The sequence below is a fragment of the Chiloscyllium plagiosum genome, unplaced genomic scaffold, assembly GCF_037043375.1.
Source record: "Chiloscyllium plagiosum isolate Xiang-an unplaced genomic scaffold, Cpla_swu_hap1 HiC_scaffold_25, whole genome shotgun sequence".
Lineage (NCBI taxonomy): Eukaryota > Metazoa > Chordata > Chondrichthyes > Orectolobiformes > Hemiscylliidae > Chiloscyllium > Chiloscyllium plagiosum.
In genome coordinates, this window is record NW_028270163.1 from 665208 (window position 1) to 683462 (window position 18255).

The 18255-nt window shown below is 42.6% G+C and overlaps 1 protein-coding gene across 2 annotated transcripts in view; it reads left to right on the forward strand.

The window, feature by feature from the left end:
- The window catches only part of xylt2 (xylosyltransferase II), a 194538-nt gene that overhangs the window by 136278 nt on the left and 40005 nt on the right, over positions 1–18255 (forward strand). For both annotated transcript variants that reach the window (XM_088000364.1, XM_043714272.2), the window contains exon 8: positions 1008–1270. In XM_088000364.1, the coding sequence (XP_087856490.1) occupies positions 1008–1270 (263 nt within the window). The remainder of the gene's footprint in view (positions 1–1007; positions 1271–18255) is intronic.

Consider the following 18255-nt stretch of genomic DNA (forward strand, 5'->3'; position numbering starts at 1 on the left):
ATATCCGCCACAGATTCACCTGTACCTCCACACATATCATCTATTGCATCCTTTGCACCCGATGTGGCCTCCTCTATATTGGGGAGACAGGCCGCCTACTTGCGGAGCGTTTCAGGGAACACCTCTGGGACACCCGGACCAACCAACCCAACCACCCTGTAGCTCAACATTTCAATTCCCCCTCCCACTCCACCAAGGATATGCAGGTCTTTGCACTCCTCCATCGTCAGACCACAGCGAAACGACGGTTGGTGGAAGAACGCCTCATCTTCCGGCTAGGAACCCTCCAACCACAAGGGATGAACTTGGATTTCACCAGTTTCCTCATTTCCCCTCCCCCCAGCCTGTCTCAGTCAAATCCATCAAATTCAGCACCGCCTTCCTAACCTGAGATCTTCTTCCCGACCTCTCCGCCCCCACCCCAGTCTGACCTATCACCCTCACCTTGACCTCTTTCCACTTATCACATTTCCGACGCCCCTCCCCCAAGTCCCTCCTCCCTATCTTTTATCTTAGCCTGCTGGACCAACCTTCCTCATTCCTGAAGAAGGGCTAATTCCCGAAACGTTGATTCTCCTGTTCCCTAGATGCTGCCTGACCTGCTGCGCTTTTCCAGCAACACATTTCCATCTCTGATCTCCAGCATCTGCAGACCTCACTTTCTCCTCCTATTGACACAAGTAGCAAAGGTCACACATTAACATTTTTCTTGTGGATCCTGTGGTTAGGATCTGGATTTAGAGCTTGATAGTATGGTAGAAACAAGTACATTTGAGGCTTTCAAAGGGGAATTGGTTATCAAATGAAAGATATTGGGAGGGCTACAGAGGGAAAGGCAGCAACGTGTGATCAGGTAACCACATTTGCAGAGAGCCAGCATGGATGTGGTGAACTAAATACCCTCTTTTTGTACTGTAACTATTCTAAGATGCACATTTGAAAGAGACATTTTATTGTCCTACCTGATTCACAGTATTGACGAAGTTTTTTTGCATCTTTATTCACAGCAAATGACCAGGCCAACATTTTTTGCTCGGAAGTTTGAATCATCAGTTAACCAGGAGGTGATTGATATATTGGACTCCCACTTGTATGGCAGTTACCCTCCAGGGACACCAGCTCTGAAAGCCTACTGGGAAAATGTCTTTGATCAGATGGATGGGTGGAGCAGCCTCACTGATGTTACAATTACCAGCTACATGGCTTTCTTCAGGCTTGGCCTGAGCAAAGTGCAGGCATTGCAGCAACCAGGAACAGATGACCGTTGCAGGTATGACAGTAATCATGTCTCACTGGCCAACTGGCATTTGCACATTTAATTTGCTTCAGCTGAGTTAAGAACACTGAAACACACAAAAAGCAGAAATTGAAAGAGAAACTCAAGCTGGTCTGGCAGCATCTGTGGAGAGAAAAGAGAGTTACTTTGGGTCCAGTTACCCTTTTAAAAACCCTCTTCAGCATCCTTCATTTATTGTTTTATTGTAAGAACACTGAAGTTGATTTTGGCGTCTCGAGACTAGAGCATGGAGCATACAATTTGGTGGGAAGTATGTTGATACCAGGCATGGGTGTAATATTCAGTAACATTGTGATGGCGTAATGAGAAAGTGAACAGAAGATCAAGAGAAGTAGACAGACTACAAGAGTATCAGTAGATGCATGTCTGGCGGATTGTCAGAAATATAGTGAATTTCTTGAAAAGTAGAATAGTGATTTATTGTCACTTGTATTTTTGCAAAAATATACAGTGAAAAGTGTTTAAATTGCCATGCCACCGTGCCTATATTAATAACAAGGCATTGGTTAAAAAGAAAGACAAGGTCCATCTTAGTTCCACTCTATATTCTTTGACCAATAAGGTAGCAGGCATTAAGTAAATCAGCAATGAATCGGATTGAATTAATGGTCTAATGATACATATTTATTTATTTATTTATTTAATAAATGTTAAAGCTTCTTAACTAATAAGTCCCAGCATTTTTCCTGACCACGGATATCAGATTAACGCACCCATAATTCCTTGTTTACTTTTTTCTGACAAATTGTGCTATAGAGAATAAATACTGGAAAAGTGGGTGTTAAAGATATATTGGAGGCATGAGGAATTGAGCCGTGAATGAGTTTAAGGGGATGAGGATCTGGGGCCCCAACGACCATATACTGGTACAATATTCTCGTGAGCCAACTGGCTTTCTAACCAACCTGCTTCTGTTGCCCCCTGATCGTGCATCTGTGGGCAGCGTTCCCAATTCTAGCCCAGCTCTGATTCCTGGATACCAAATTCTAGAAAGATTTTGCTGACTTAGAACTCAGAAATGTGCAGTTTGAACTGCCCAACTCATGGTACCGGTCTCCAAGGGGAAAATGTAGCCTTTATTTGTTCAACATTTCTGTTATTGTATCATTTCTAATGACGGTTTCTCCTGTCTTTGTCTCTAATGGGCCAGTGCTAACTGTATAGTTCTCCTTTTTAAATGGTTGTAAAGATTTGAGGGAATGCCTGGTGGTGCATCCCTGCCTCTTAACTAGAAGTTTGAATTTGAGTCTCATCCCAGAGCTTGATTAAACACTCGTGTTGACAGACATGTCAATGGCAGGCAGTAATACCATCACCACACATAGCACTGGCTACAGCATGCTTATAAATGAGCATGTTGCCACTATAAGACCCTGGGTAAACTAAAGTGTGCCACCAAAGACACTTTGAGAAGGATGTATCATCTATGGATGCTCATTAGCGGCACGGTGGCTCAGTGGTTAGTACTGCTGCCTCACAGCACCAGGGACCCAAGTTCACTTCCAGCCTAGGGTGACTGTCAATGTGGAGTTTGCACATTCTCCCCATTTCTGCGTGGATTTCCTCTGGGTGCTCCAGGTTTCTCCCACATGTGCAGGTTAGGTGAATTGGTCATGCTAAATTGCCCATAATGTTCAGGGATGTGTAGTTAGGTGCACTGGGGGTAAAAATGTTGATCAGTAGGTGGTTTCTCATCGGAGAGTTGGTGTTGACCTTTTGGGCCTCATGGCCTGTTCCCCTGTAGGATTCTGTGATTCTATGAACTAAGGAACTTAAGGATGATGTTGCATATAGATTTATGAAGGTTAGTGGCAGGCCAATAGATTGGGAAATTTATGGAAAGCATCCAAAGGTGACTTCAGCGAAAATGAAAAGGCAAGAGTTACAGAGAAAACCACATTAAATACATAACATGGCAGTAAAAGCGTCTGCAAGTATGCAAAAAGGAAAAGAGTAGCTAAAATACACCTTGTGATCACAACTCCTTAAGTTTTAAAATTGCTACGAATAAGGATAGGTCAGCACCTTGTGGGAATGTACTAAATTGGGGGAGAGGGAATTGCTAGGAGAAAGTGAGGACTGCAGATGCTGAAGATCAGAGCTTAAAAATGTGTTGCTGGAAAAGCGCAGCAGGTCAGGCAGCATCAAAGGAACAGAAGAATTGACGTTTCGGGCATATTACATCAGTATTAGGCAGGAGCTTGGGAATGTTAACTGGAGGAGCTGTTATTAGGCAAATCCACATTCAACATATGGGAATTGCTTAAAGACCTGCTGAGGAGAGTTCAGGACTGATATGTTTCAGTAAGGAAGAAGGACAAGGATGGCAAGGTAAGGGATCCTTGGATAATGAGGGAGGTTGTGAATGTAGTCAAAAGGAAAAAGAAGCAGAAATAAGATTAGATTAGATTACTTACAGTGTGGAAACAGGCCCTTCGGCCCAACAAGTCCACACCGACCCACCGAAGCACAACCCACCCATTCCCCTAAATTTACCCAACACTACGGGCAATTTAGCATGGCCAATTCACCTGACCTGCACATCTTTGGACTGTGGGAGGAAACCGGAGCACCCGGAGAAAACCCACGCAGACACTGGGAGAATGTGCAAACTCCACACAGTCAGTCGCCTGAGTTGGGAATTGTACCCGGGTCTCTGGCGCTGTGAGGCAGCAGTGCTAACCACTGTGCCGCCCATATAAGGTTTAGGAAGCTAAAATCAGGCCGAGCCCGTGAGGCATGCAAAGAAAGCAGGAAACAACTCAGGCAGGGAATTAGAAGAGCAAGAAGTGGCCATGAAATGATTTTGGCAAGTATAGTTAAAGAGAATTCCAAGGCATACATTCTTTGCATACATTTAAAAACTAAGAGGATAACTAGGGAGAAGCTAAGACCACTTAAAGATAAACTTGTGCTTGGAGGCAGAGGATGTGGGCAAGACCCTAAGTGAGTCCTTTGTGTTGGTATTCAGCCAGGAGAAGGATATAGAGGATCGTGAGATTTGTTTGGAGCACGCTAATATGCTGGGTCATTTTCAGTTCAAAAAAGAAGTGGTGTTAGGTGCCTTGAACAACATAAAGGTGGTTAAGTCCCGAGGGCCCAATGGTATCTACCCCAAGTTATTGAGAGAGGCAAGAGAGATTGCTAGGGCCTTGACTAAGGTCTTTGTATCCTCGCTAGCCACTAGAAAGGTCCTACATGACTAGCAAGTAACTAATACTGTTCTTCTGTTTAAGAAGGGAAATAGGTACAGTCCAGGAAACTGTAGTCTCACGTTGGTTGTTGAGAAGCTATTGGAGAGAATTCTTAGCGTTTGGGTTTTTGTGCATTTGGAAAAGCGTGGCTTAATTAGGGACAGTCAGCGTGGCTTTGTGAAGAGGTGGTCATGTCTAACTAACTTGATTCGATTTTTCGAGGAGATGACAAAGCCGATTGATGCGGGTAGAGCAGTGGATCTCGACATGCAGGTCCACAGCTCCCTAAAAGTGGCAACTCAGGTGACCAAGGTGATTAAGAAGTATTACGAAGTCGAAAGCATGTATGTTCACTTTAAAATGGAGAGTGCTTTCTGAAGATTGAAGTAAACTTAAAGTGCAAGCTCAGCTGCCCGCATGGAAAGGCTAGGAGACGAGCTGTTCAAAAATAGATACATGTAACAGTTACCTGAGTTTTGGTTGCAGTTTTGACAGCAATTCAAATTTAACCAATTACTTCAAATTATGCCCAGGATACTAAAACCCAGTTGAGTTTGAATTTATTGTTTTGACAACATCGGACAATGGGAAGGAACGATGTTGGGGGTATAAAAATGCAGGCATTTTGAAAATTTATCCAAGCAACTACCACTGAACAGCAGAACGACTGCTGTCGTGCTGGAGAGCCAACTGCCCATCTAACAGCTTGCTCTCAAAGAAATTAGAAGACACTATTTATCAAGAAGTACCTAATCCCGTAAAAGCAGTAAAAAGTAAGAAGATGACCCAGGGAGATCAGCAGACAGAAGCTTGAAGACAGCGAAGAGGACAGAGACTGTGTCGACTTGAGATTAAGTTAATATAATATTTAATAATTGTGTTATTGGAACAGCATGTTAATAAGATTGTGTTCAGTTAAGGGAACGAGTGTTCAGTTTGTAAGTAGTTTTGTTTAGTTAATTGTTATTTTTCCTTAAAAATGGAAGTTAAGAGTTCTCTTTCACTCACTCACACTTAAGAGATTACGAGGTGAGGTGAGCTTTTCTGGGTGTTTGGTTTGAATTAGCAGAGGGGTTCGCCCTCCGTGTCATAACAGAAGGCTTGCCTTCATTGGCCTGGGCATGGAACACAAGAGTTGGTAAACCATGTTGCAGCTCTATAAAACCCTTGTTAGGTTTTGGGAATATTGTGTGCAGTTTTGGTCGCCACACCACCAGAAGGATGTGCAATCTTTGGAGAGAGTGCAGAGAAGGTTCACCAGGAAGTTGTCTGGTCTCGAGGTTATTGGCTATGAGGAAAGGTTAAAAAGACTGGAATTATTTTCATCAGAAAAACAGCAGCTGAGAGATCTACAAAATTATCAGAGGCATAGATAGTGTAGATAGTCAGAGGCATTTTCCCAGGGTTGAAGTTTCAATTACAAGAGGGCACAGGTTCAGGGTGAGAGGAGGAAGGATTAAGGGAATGTGCGAGGGAGGTTTTTCAATAGACAACAGGTGCAGGAGTAGGCCATTCTACCCTTCGAGCCTGCACCACCATTCAATATGATCATGGCTGATCATCCTTAATCAGTATCCTGTGCTTACCTTATCTCCATAACCCTTGATTCCACTATCCTTGAGAGCTCTATCCAACTCTTTCTTAAATGAATGCAGACACTGGCCCTCCACTGCCCTCTGGGGCAAAGCATTCCACATAGCCACCACTCTGTGGGTGAAGAGGTTTCTCCTCATCTCTGTCCTAAATGGCCTACCCCATATTTTTAAACTCTGTCCTCCCATGTTTCCTGCCTCCAGAGTGTCCAATCCTTTAATAATCTTATATGTCTCAATCAGATCCCCTCTCAGTCTTCTAAACTCAAGGGTATACAAGCCCAGTCGCTCCAGTCTTTCAGCGTAAGGTAGTCCCGCCATTCCAGGAATTGACCTCGTGAACCTACGCTGCACTCCCTCAATAGCCAGAATGTCTTTCCTCAATTTGGACACCAGAACTGCACACAATACTCCAAGTGTAGTCTCACCAGGGCCCTGTACAGCTGCAGAAGAACCTCTTTGCTTCTATACTCAATCCCTCTTGTTATGAAGGCCAGCATGCTATTAGCCTTCTTCACTACCTGCTGTACCTGCATGCTTACCTTCATTGACTGGTGTACAAGAACTGTCCCCTTACCTAAATTGATTCCATTTAGGTAGTAATCTGCCTTCCTGTTCTTGCCACCAAAGTGGATAACCATACATTTATCCATATTAAACTGCATCTGCCATGCATCTGACCACTCACCTAACCTGTCCAGGTCACCCTGTAATCTCCTAACATCCTCCTCACATTTCACCCTGCCACCTAGCTTAGTATCATCAGCAAATTTGTTAATGTTATTACTAATATCATCTTCTATATCATTAATATATATTGTAAAATGCTGCGGTCCCAGCACTGATCCCTGCGGTACCTACTGGTCACTGCCTGCCATTCCGAAATGGAGCCGTTTATCACTACTCTTTGTTTCCGATCAGCCAACCAACTTTCAATTCAAGTTAGTACTTTGCCCCCAATACCATGCACCCTAATTTTGCTCACTAACCTCCTATGTGGGACTTTATCAAAAGCTTTCTGAAAGTCCAGGTACACTACATCTACTGAATCTCCCTCATCCATCTTCAGAGTTACATCCTCAAAAAATTCCAGAAGATTAGTCAAGCATGATTTCCCCTTCATAAATTCATGCTGACTCTGACCTATCCTGTTACTATTATCCAGATGTGTCATAATTTCATCCTTTATATAGACTCCAGCATTTTTCCCACCACTGAGGTCAGACTAACTGGTCTATAATTTCCTGCTTTCTCTCTTCCACCTTTCTTAAAAAGTGGTACAACAATAGCCACCCTCCAATCCGCAGGAACTGATCCCGAATCTATCGAACACTGGAAAATAATCACCAAAGCATCCATGATTTCTCGAGCCACCTCCTTCAGTACCCTGGGATGTAGACCATCAGGCCCCGGTGACTTATCAACCTTCAGACCTAACAGTCTCTCCAACACCGACTCCTGGCAAATATAAATTCCCTTCAGTTCAGGTCCCTCAGCCACTGTTACCTCAGGGAGATTGCTTGTGTCTTCCCCAGTGAACACAGATCTGAAGTACTAATTCAATTCTTCTGCCATTTCTTTGTTCCCCATAATATATTCCCCTGTTTCTGTCTTCAAGGGCCCAATTTTAGTCTTAACCATTTTTTTGCCTTTCACATACCTAAAAAAGCTTTTACTATCCTCCTTTATATTATTGGCCAGTTTACCTTGGTACCTCATTTTTTCTCTGCGTAATTACTTCTTAGTAATCCTATGTTGTTCTTTAAATGTTTGTCAGTCCTCCGTTTTCCCACTCATCTTTGCTATGTTATACTTTTTCTCTTTTAACTTTATATGTTTCTTAACTTCCCTCATCAGCCACGACCACCCATGCCTCCTCCTAGGATCTTTCTTCCTTTTTGGAATGAACTGATCCTGCATCTTCTGCATTATACACAGAAATATCTGCCATTGTTCCTCCACTGTCATCCCTGCTAAGGTATTGCACCATTGAACTTTGGCCAGCTCCTCCCTCATAGCTCCATAGTTCCCTTTATTCAACAGAAATATTGTCACTTCCAATTGTCCCCTCTCCCTCTCAAATTGCAGATTGAAGCTTATTGTATCGTGGTCACTACTTCCCAATGGCTCCTTCACTTCGAGGTCCCTGATCAATTCTGGTTTGTTGCACAATACGAGATCCAGAATTGCTTTCTCCCTGGTAGGATCTAGCGCCAGATGTTCCAAGAATCCATCTCGGAGGCACTCCACAAAGTCTCTTTCTTGAGGTCCAATACCATCCTGATTCTCCCAGTCTACCTGCATGTTGAAATCCCCCATAACAACTGTAGTAACATCTTTGCGACAGGCCAGTTTCAGCTCCTGATTCAACTTACATCCGACATCCAGACTACTGTTTGGGTGCCTGTAGATAACTCCCAAGAGGGTGTTTTTACCCTTAGAATTTCTCAGCTCTATCCATACTGACTGTACATCCCCTGATTCCAGGTCCCCCCGCAGAGAGTAGTAGGAGCCTGGAATGCACTGCTAGAAGAGGGGGTGGAAGCAGGCACATTAGTGACATTTAGAGGCATCTTGATGGTTGCATGAATAGGGAGGGAATAGAGGGATATGGACCGAATAAGGGCAGAAGGTTTTTTTTTTAGTTAGGGCAGGACAATCAGTACAGGCTTGGGGGCCAAAGGACCTGTTCCTGTGCTTCTCTTTTGTTATTTTCTTTTGTTCTTTGGATGTTAACTACATGGAGTTTAGTAAGGCTTTTGGCGAAGTCCCTCATGATAATCCAGAAGATTATAATGCATGGGATCCATGGTGATTTGGCTGCGTGGATTCAGAATTGGCTTACCCAATAGAAGACAGAGGGTAGTGATGGAAGGGTGTCTGTGGGAAGCTAGGGAAGTGATTGCTGGGCTCCTTGCTGAGGTATTTGTATCATCAATAGTCACAGGTGAGGGGCCGGAAGACTGGAGGTTGGCTGACGTGGTGTCATTATTTAGAAAAAGTGGTAAGGACAAGCCAGGGAACTATAAACTGGTGAGCCTGACATCAATGGTGGACAAGATGTTGGAGGGAATCCTTGGGACAGGACGTACATGTATTTGGAAAGACAAGGACTGATTAGGGATAATCAACATGGCTTTGTGCATGGGAAATCATGACAGAGCGGTTGACGTGATCTATGTGGACTTCATTAAGGCATTCGACAAGGTTCCCATGGGAGAATGGTTAGCAAGGTTAGATCTCATGAAATACAGGGAGAACTAGCCATTTGGACACAGATCTGGCTTGAAGGTAGAAGGCAGAGAGTGATGGTGGAAGACTGCTTTTCAGCCTGGAGGCCTTTGACCAGTAGTGCTGGGTCCACTGTTTTTCATCATTTATGTAAGTAATTTGGATGTGAGCAGAAGAGATATAGTTAGTAAGTTTGCAGATGACACCAAAATCGGAAGTGTAATGGACAGCGAAGAAAGTCAGCACAGATGGGCCAATGGACTGAGGAGTGGCAGGCGGAGTTTAATGTAGACAAATGTGAGGTGCTGCATTTTGGGAGAGCAAATCTTACCAGGACTTTTACACTTAATGGTAAGTCCTAGGGAGTGTTGCTGAACAAAGAGACCTTGGAGTGCAGGTTCATAGCTCCTTGAAAGTAGAGTGGCAGGTACACAGGATAGTGAAGAAGGCATTTGATATGCTTTGCTTTATTGGTCCAAGTATTGCGTACGGGAGTTGGGAGGTCATGTTGCGGCTGTACAGGATATCGGTTAGGACACTTTTGGAATATTGCATGCAATTCTGGTGTCCTTCCTATTGGAAGGATTTGTGAAACTTGAAAGGGTTCAAAAAAGATTTACAGGGCTGTTGCCAGGGTTGGAGGATTTGAGCTATAGGGAGAGATTGAACAGGCTGGGGCTGTTTTCCCTGGAGCGTCAAAGATTGAGGGGTGACCTTATAGAGGTTTGCAAATTATGAAAGGCATGGATAGGATAAATAGACAAAGCCTTTTCCCTGTAACAACTGTAACATAACACCTATACTTAGTGCCTCGCGTGGTGAAGGCCAGCATGCTAAATGCTTTCTTCACCACCCTGTCCATCTATGTCGCCTCTTTCAAAGAACTATGCTCTTGTATTCCTAGGTCTCTCTGTTCCCCAACACTCCTCAGGATGTTACCATTTACTGTATAAGTCCTACCTTGTTTTGACTTTCTAAATTGCAATACCTCACTTATCTATATTAAATTGCATTTGCCAATCCTCAGCCCACTTCCCCATCTGATCAAGATCCATCTGTAATTTTTGATAACTTCCTTGCTTTCACCAATACTTTCTAATTTTATATCATCTGCAAACTTAGTAATTATGCCTTGTACATTCACATCCAGGTCATTCATATAGATTAGATTCCCTACAGCGTGGAAACAGGCCCTTCGGCCCAACAAGTCCACACAGACCCCTCCGAAGAGTAATCCATCCAGACCCATTTCCCTCTGACTATGGACAATTTAGCATGGCCAATTCACCTGACCTGCACATCTTTGGACTGTGGGAGGAAACTGAAGCACCTGGAGGAAACCCAAGCAGACATGGGGAGAATGTGCAAACTCCAGGTTCCTTCACCGACTACTCACAGGCCTCCAGTCTGAGAAACAACCTTCAATCATTATCCTCTGCATCCTACCATCGAGTGAACTTTGAATCCAGTTAGGTGGTTCTTCCTGGATCCCATGTGACATAACCTTCATGACAACACTGCCGTGCGGGACTTTGTCAAAGGTCTTCTTAAAGTTGATATAGACAACATTCACTGCCCTACCATCATCTTATCCTCTTGGTTGTTTTTTGAAAAACTCTAAACGATCTGTCAGACATGACTTCCCCCTGGCAAATCCATGCTGATTATCCCTAATCAGGCCTTGACTATCCAAATGTTAGTTGATCCTATCCCTCCGTATCCTTTCCAACAACTTGCATACTGCTGATGTCAGGTTTACTGGCCTGTAGTTCTCTGGCTTGTCTTTGCTACCTTTCTTAAAAAATGGAACATAAGCCACTATCAAGTCTTCCAGAACACCCCCAGTGGCTAAAGATGAGGCAAAAATCTCTGCAAGGGCCTCTGCAATTCCGTCGCCTCCCACAGCATCCCAGAATGGGCTTGATCAGCCCAGGGGATTTATCCACCTTAAGGACTTAAAGGCTGTGAACACCTCCTCTCTGGTGATATGTTTGCAATCCAAACTGTTTCCACTTGCTTCCCTCATTGCCTTAGCATCCATGATTTTCTCCTCAGTTAACACCAAAGAGAATTACTCTTTAAAATTCTCCCCTATCTCCTGTGCATCCACGCGTAGATGACCATGCTAATCTTTAAGGGGACCTATTCCTTCCCTAGCCACCCTTTTACTCTTACTGAGTATAGCTATAGAACCTTTTGTGATTATCTTTAACCTTCCCTGCTGGATCATTTCATACCCTTTATTTGCTCTTCTGATTTCTCTCTTAAGTCTGCTCCTACACATTTTGTGCTCATCTAGAAATTCACTTGAGCCCGATAGCTTAAACCTAATGTATGCCTTCTTCTGGGTCAACTCGGATACCAAACTTGCATAACATCTGTTGGGGTCACAACAAATAGAAGCTCATCTGGAATCTTTGAATCCCCTGGATTCACAAAGGATCTGTATCTTGCTTGTTCAAGAAATGGTTACAGTGTAGGTCTGGGCTTAAAGTTTATTGCACAAAATTTGACAGTAGCTTTGGACACTATTAAGAGTTTTCTGATAGTGGAAAATATAATAGTGAATCATTTAAAATCTTGATTTAAAGCTAAACTGAAGGATTGAACACATACATTATAGTAGATGTAAAAGCTTTTTAGGCAGTGTCCTCATGGTATTATCGCTGAACAGTTAATCTAAAGACCCAGGCAATATTCTGGGGAGCAGGATTCGAATCCTGCCATTGCAAACGATGGAATTTGAATTCAGTAAGTATCTGGAATTAAGAGTCTAATGATGACTGAGTCCATTGTCAATTGTCAGAAAAACCCATCTGGTTCACTAATGTCCTTTAATGAAGGAAACTGCCATCCTTACCTGGTCTGGCCTATACATAATTCCAGATCCACAGCAATGTGATTGACTCTTAACTGCCCTCTGGGCAATTAGGGATGGGCAATAAAGGCTGGCCTAACCAGCAATGCCCCCATTCCATGAATGACTCAAAAAAAGCAGGATCTCATATAGATAAGATACTTCAAATGAGTGTAATCTATTTAGAATTGATAGGAAGGAAACCTGGAATTCAGAGATCACAACTGAAATTAGCTAAGATGTAGTTAGAAATGAAAAAAAAATGACAAGAGAAAGGTAAATGAAAAGACTTGGAATTGAGGGAAAAGGAAAACAGAGTAATGAAAAAAGAGTAGAGAGAAGTGTGAAGGAGGATGGAATTAAGAAGACCTGAAGTCCAAAGGGTATAGCAACTGAGTTAGTCAAAAAAAAACTAGAATGCAGTAGAAAGTAGCAGTTTGAATAGTGATTATGATGTAAATAAGGGATTTGATTTACCCAAGAATCTTCACTTAAATTTAATGAGGATGGAGTCAATAAGTATTTTACCTCATTTGAGAAGGTAGTTGTGCAGATGGAGTGGCAAAAACAGGGTTTTAATGGTGCAGTGTTTTGAGAGGTACAGCTATGACAGTGTATGCCAGCTTGTCAGAAGAACAATCTTCAGTGTACAAAACTGTCAAAGAGGCAACACACGAAGCTTATGAACTTTGCTGGAAGTTTTATAGTTGAAATTTAGGACGACAAGAAAGAAAATGAATCAGACACTTGTGAATATTTCAGTGGAAAAAGGAAAGATATGGAATCAGTGGTTAGGATCACTTAAAGTCAGAGATAATGTGTTAGAAACGAAAATCGCTTCTCAATAATCGCTCTAGACAAATTCAGGAAAACAAAGTTTTATTAACAAGTCAAGTCTGCAGAGTCGGGCACCCTTAAAGAAAAGGCGCGCTGAGGCTTACAAAGTCTCCCATTATATACAGCACAAGTCCCTCCTCTCCTTGGCTCCAACAAGCCATGAGGTTCACATTCTTAAAAACATCATTATTTTTATCACAAAGTCTGCAACAAATGTCTTCAGAGTCTCTAAAGTTGTTGTTTTTCTCACCCTGTAGTCTTATCAGTCAAAGACTTATTCTTCTCTGTCTGTGCTAGCAGTCTTATCAGTCAAGGACTTATCCTTCCCTGCTGTGTGAATGGCTTCATCAATCAAGAGCCTGCTTGTTTTTACTATCGCTCACAAATTGTCAGCATTCTGCACAATTTAAACTATTCTACTTTTGAGTATATAAAATGGTTGTTAGAAAAGAAACAAAAGTTTTGTCTTTTATTATAGATCAGTCTGTGGTCCAGGCACATCTTAAAGTTTAAACCGAAATTACCTCTCACATAATGTTTAAAGGGAAATTATGGTTATGGAAGAATTTAGAGATAGCAATTTCGCAAATTAGAACAAAACCTTATTCAGATGAGCCTCGGGTATTCAAGATCAGAAAATTAGCAGTTTTGGCAGTTACCTATGATATTTCCTATAGACAGTTACAAGTGGGAAAGCAGACATATGAAAATCATCAAGTGAGTTGGAGGCATAGAAAGTCTACAGATAGATGACATATTAGTTTTAGAGAACCATCAGAAGAATATCAAAGAAAGAAGAAAAACTGGAACCAAAACGTGATGTGAAAAAATGAAGAAGCGTTAGTTGCAATAAGATTGGACGTAACAGAGCTAATTGCTAGATATTAAATGGGAGACTAAATGTGGGAACAGCAAAACCTAAGGGGTCTTCAGAACTGAACCTGGAGCAGAGGCATAAAAATAACATATTTTCTTGTAAGGGAGAGATGGGTCAGAAGAGTTATCTTTCAAAGATTGATAAGAAGAATCAAAGGGGAAGTGTTTTCTTAAAATTAAGGAGGTAAACCCAATAAGGATACTGAGAGACAGTGGACTAAGTAAGTCACTGATGTTAGCACTAATGTGATTTGTGTTCCAGGTGGATTGAAAAAGGAGAAAATATTAATTGGAGGTATTTCCAAAAATTATAAACCAGTCTCAATGTGCGAGTAAGATTAAAGAATGACTTGGTCAGTGCATAAGTGATAATTCAAGGAGTGAAACAAATTTCTATACAGGGAATTGACATTAACTTAGGAAGTGACCTAATGGGCTCAAGAATATTAGATTTACCGAGGGTGGTAGAAGAACTCATGGAGGTAAAATAAACCAACATTTTACAAAAAGACTTGTCTGAATTGTTTCTTGTGTTGTGACTAGCTCTTAGACATAAAGCTTTAATCAGGAAGAAAAAGAGTCCATGAAAGAGTGAGTTAATTTGCAAATTCAGTTATCTGATAAACATTTTGTCAATTTGACTAAAAAGGATGAAGATAAAGAGAATGAGGCTGATATGTTTAGCCCATTTTCTTTAATCAAAATGCAGCAAGGAAATTCTGAATTGAAAGAGTTATGCAAAACAGCCTACTCAGAAAAGGAATTATAACAATAATGGAATGTTATTACTTGAAAAGGAATGATGTGGAGATGCTGGTGTTGGACTGGAATGGACAAAGTCTGAAGTCACATGACACCAGATTATAGTCCAACAGCTTTATTTGAAATCACGAGTTTTCAGAGTGCTGCTTCAACCTTGTGTTGTGTGACTTCCGACCTTGACAAGGGAAGTCTTAATGATAAAATGGTTAACACTTGGATAAAAAACAGCTGATGGGGAATGGGCAGTAATTCTTCAGGTAGTAGCTGCATCCGAGTATCGTAACTAATTTTGCGAGTGGCTCATGAAATTTCAATGGCAGGTCATTTGCTATTTGGAAAGCAGAAGCTATATTATTAAATCATTTTCATTGGCTAGGGTCATGTAAAGACGTTGTCAAATTTTAATAGACATGCAAGTTTGTAGAGAAACATCAAACTTCAATTAAATCTGCACCTTCAATTCGAATACCAGCTTTTAAAGAACTTTCTCAGAAGGTTTTAATGTCTAAAATCAAAATTGGAACCAATTTTTTTCAAACAATTATCGATGCGTCCAAAGCATTCCCTGAAACTGTGTCTTTTGGGAAAATAACTCGTGCTATGCTCTCTTACTCAACGTGGGAACTCGGGGACGTGGCTGATGTCCGTGACTCCTTTGTATGCAGGAAGTGTGTCCAGCTGCAACTCTTGTTAGACTGCATGACGGCTCTGGAGATGTGGATGGACTCAACTTTGGAGCATACACAATTCTGAGGGGGTCGTGATTAGCACTTTAGTGAATTGATCACAGAGCAAATTAGGATTGCTAGGGAGAAAGGGAATGGGTGACCAAAAGGCAGAGAAAAAGCAGGAAAGCAGTGCAAGTGTCCTCTGCGGTCTTCTCCCTCCTAAAACTTATGGAATTGTGATCACTGTTTCCAAAGTAATCCCCTACTGAAACTTCAAGCACCTGACCAGGCTCATTCCTCAACACCAGATGGGAAAGCAGCAGTAACCGGGCTCATGGCACCATGGCTGGCTCTGCTGTATAAAAGGGGAGGAAAAAGAGGAAGGGCTATAGTCATAAAGGATTCATTGTAAGGGAAGGAGATAGGTGGTCCTGTGGTCGAAAATGAGACTCCTGAATAATATGTTGCCTCCCAGCTGCACGGGTCAGGAGTGTTTCAGATTGGCTGTAGAACATTCTGAAGGGTAAGGATGAGCAGCCAGCTGTCGTGGTGTGCACAAGCATCAATGACATAGGTAAATACACGGGATGAGGTCCAACAAACAGAATTTAGGGAGTTAGGAGCCAAATTAAAAAGTCGGACCTCAGAGATAGTAATCTCAGGATTGCTACCAGCGCCACATGCTAGTCAGAGAAGAAGTGAAAGAACAGGCAGGATGAATGCGGGGTTTGAGAGATGGTGCAGGCAGGAGGGGTTCAGATTTTTGGAACATTGGGACCAGTTCTGGGGGTCTACTCCTGGGCCGGACTGGAACCAATGTTCTTGGGAGTGTCTTTGCTAATGCTATGGGGAGGGTTTAAATTAATGTGGTAAGGGGATGGGAACCAAATGAGGAGGTCAGTGGACAGTAAGGAGGTAGTAACTAAAGCCTGTAAGTGACTAATAATGAAGTCAGCATGGCTAAAGGGAAGAATAGGCAGGGAGCAGATGATGAACACAAAGTGACAGGTGGTGTGAGTGCATTTGTTTTAATGCGAGAGTGTAGTGGATAAGGCAGATGAACTTAGGGCTTGGATTAATACGATGTTATTGCTATTTCTGAGACTTGGTTGAGGGAAGGGCATTATTAGAAACTAAATATCCCAGGGTATAGATGCTTCAAGTGGGATAGAGAGAGAGGTAAAAGGGGTAGAGGAGTTGCATTACTGGTCAGAGAGGATATTACAGCTGTGCTGAAAGAGGATACAATGGAGGACTTGAGCAGTGAGGTAATATGGGCAGAGCTCAGAAATAAGAAGGGTGCTGTGTTGGGGCTGTACTACAGGCCTCCCAACATCGAGCCTGAGGTAGAGGTACAAATATATAAACAGATTTTGGAAAGATGTAGGAGCAACAGGGTGGTGGTGATAGGGGATTTTAATTTTCCCAACATTGACTGGGATTCACTCAGTGTTGGAGGTCTAGAGAGAGCACAATTTATAAGGAGCATCCAGAAAGGTTTTCTACAGTAGTATATATAGTCCAAATCAGGAAGGGGCCATACTGGACCTGGTGCTGGGGAATGAGCCTGGTCAGGTGGTTGAAGTTTCAGTAGAGGATTACTTTGGGAATATTGACCAGAATTATGTAATTTTTAGAATACTCATGGACAAAGACAAGAGTGGTCCTAAAAGCAGAGTGCTACATTGGGGAAGGCCAACTATACCAAAATTTGGCAGGAGCTGGGGAATGCACTGGAAGCAGCTGTTGGAAGGTAATTCCACATTTGATATGTGAGAGGATTTTAGAGAGATTGATTAGAGCGCAGGATAGACATGTCCCTGTGAAAATGAGGATAGAGATGGTACGAATGGGGAACCATGGATGACAGGTGAAATTGTGAGACTAGCTAAGAGGATAAAAGAAGTATACATAAGGTCTAGGTGAGTGAAAACAGGTGAAGCTTTGGAAGAATATTGGGAATGTAGGACCAATCTGAAACGAGGAATTAAGAGGGCTAAAAGGGGTCTTGAGATATCTTTAGCAACAGGGTTAAGGAAAATCCCAAAGCCTTTTATTCATATATAAGGAGCAAGAGGGTAATTAGAGAAAGAGTTGGTCCACTCAAGGACACAGGAGAAAAGTTATGCGTGGAGTCAGAGAAAATTGGTGAGTTTATTAACGAGTACTTTGCTATGGTATTCACTGAGGAGAGGGACATGACAGATGTTTCATTAGGGATAGATGTTTCATTACTCTAGGTCAAGTCGGCATAAGGGGGGAGGAAGTGTTGAATACTCTAAAAGGCATTAAGGTGGACAAGTATCTAGGTCCGGATGGGATCTATCCCATGTTACTGAGGGAAGCGAGAGAGGAAATAGCTCAGGCAGTAATGGATATCTTTGTAGCATCCTTGACAACGGTTGAGGTCCCAGAGGACTGGAGAATTGTTCATGTTGTCCCCTTCTTTAAGAAGGGTAGCAAGTATAATCTAGATAGTTTTAGGAGAAAGTGAGGTCTGCAGATGCTGGAGATCAGAGCTGGAAATGTGTTGCTGGAAAAGCGCAGCAGGTCAGGCAGCATCCAGGGAACAGGAGAATCGACGTTTCGGGCATAAGCCCTTCTTCAGGAATGAGGAAAGTTTGTCCAGCAGGCTAAGATAAAAGGTAGGGAGGAGGGACTTGGGGGAGGGGCGTCGGAAATATGATAGGTGGAAAGAGGTCAAGGTGAGGGTGATAGGTCAGACTGGGGTGGGGGCGGAGAGGTCGGGAAGAAGATCTCAGGTTAGGAAGGCGGTGCTGAATTTGATGGATTTGACTGAGACAGGCTGGGGGGAGGGGAAATGAGGAAACTGGTGAAATCCGAGTTCATCCCTTGTGGTTGGAGGGTTCCTAGCCGGAAGATGAGGCGTTCTTCCTCCAACCGTCGTTTTGTTGTGGTCTGTCGATGGAGGAGTCCAAAG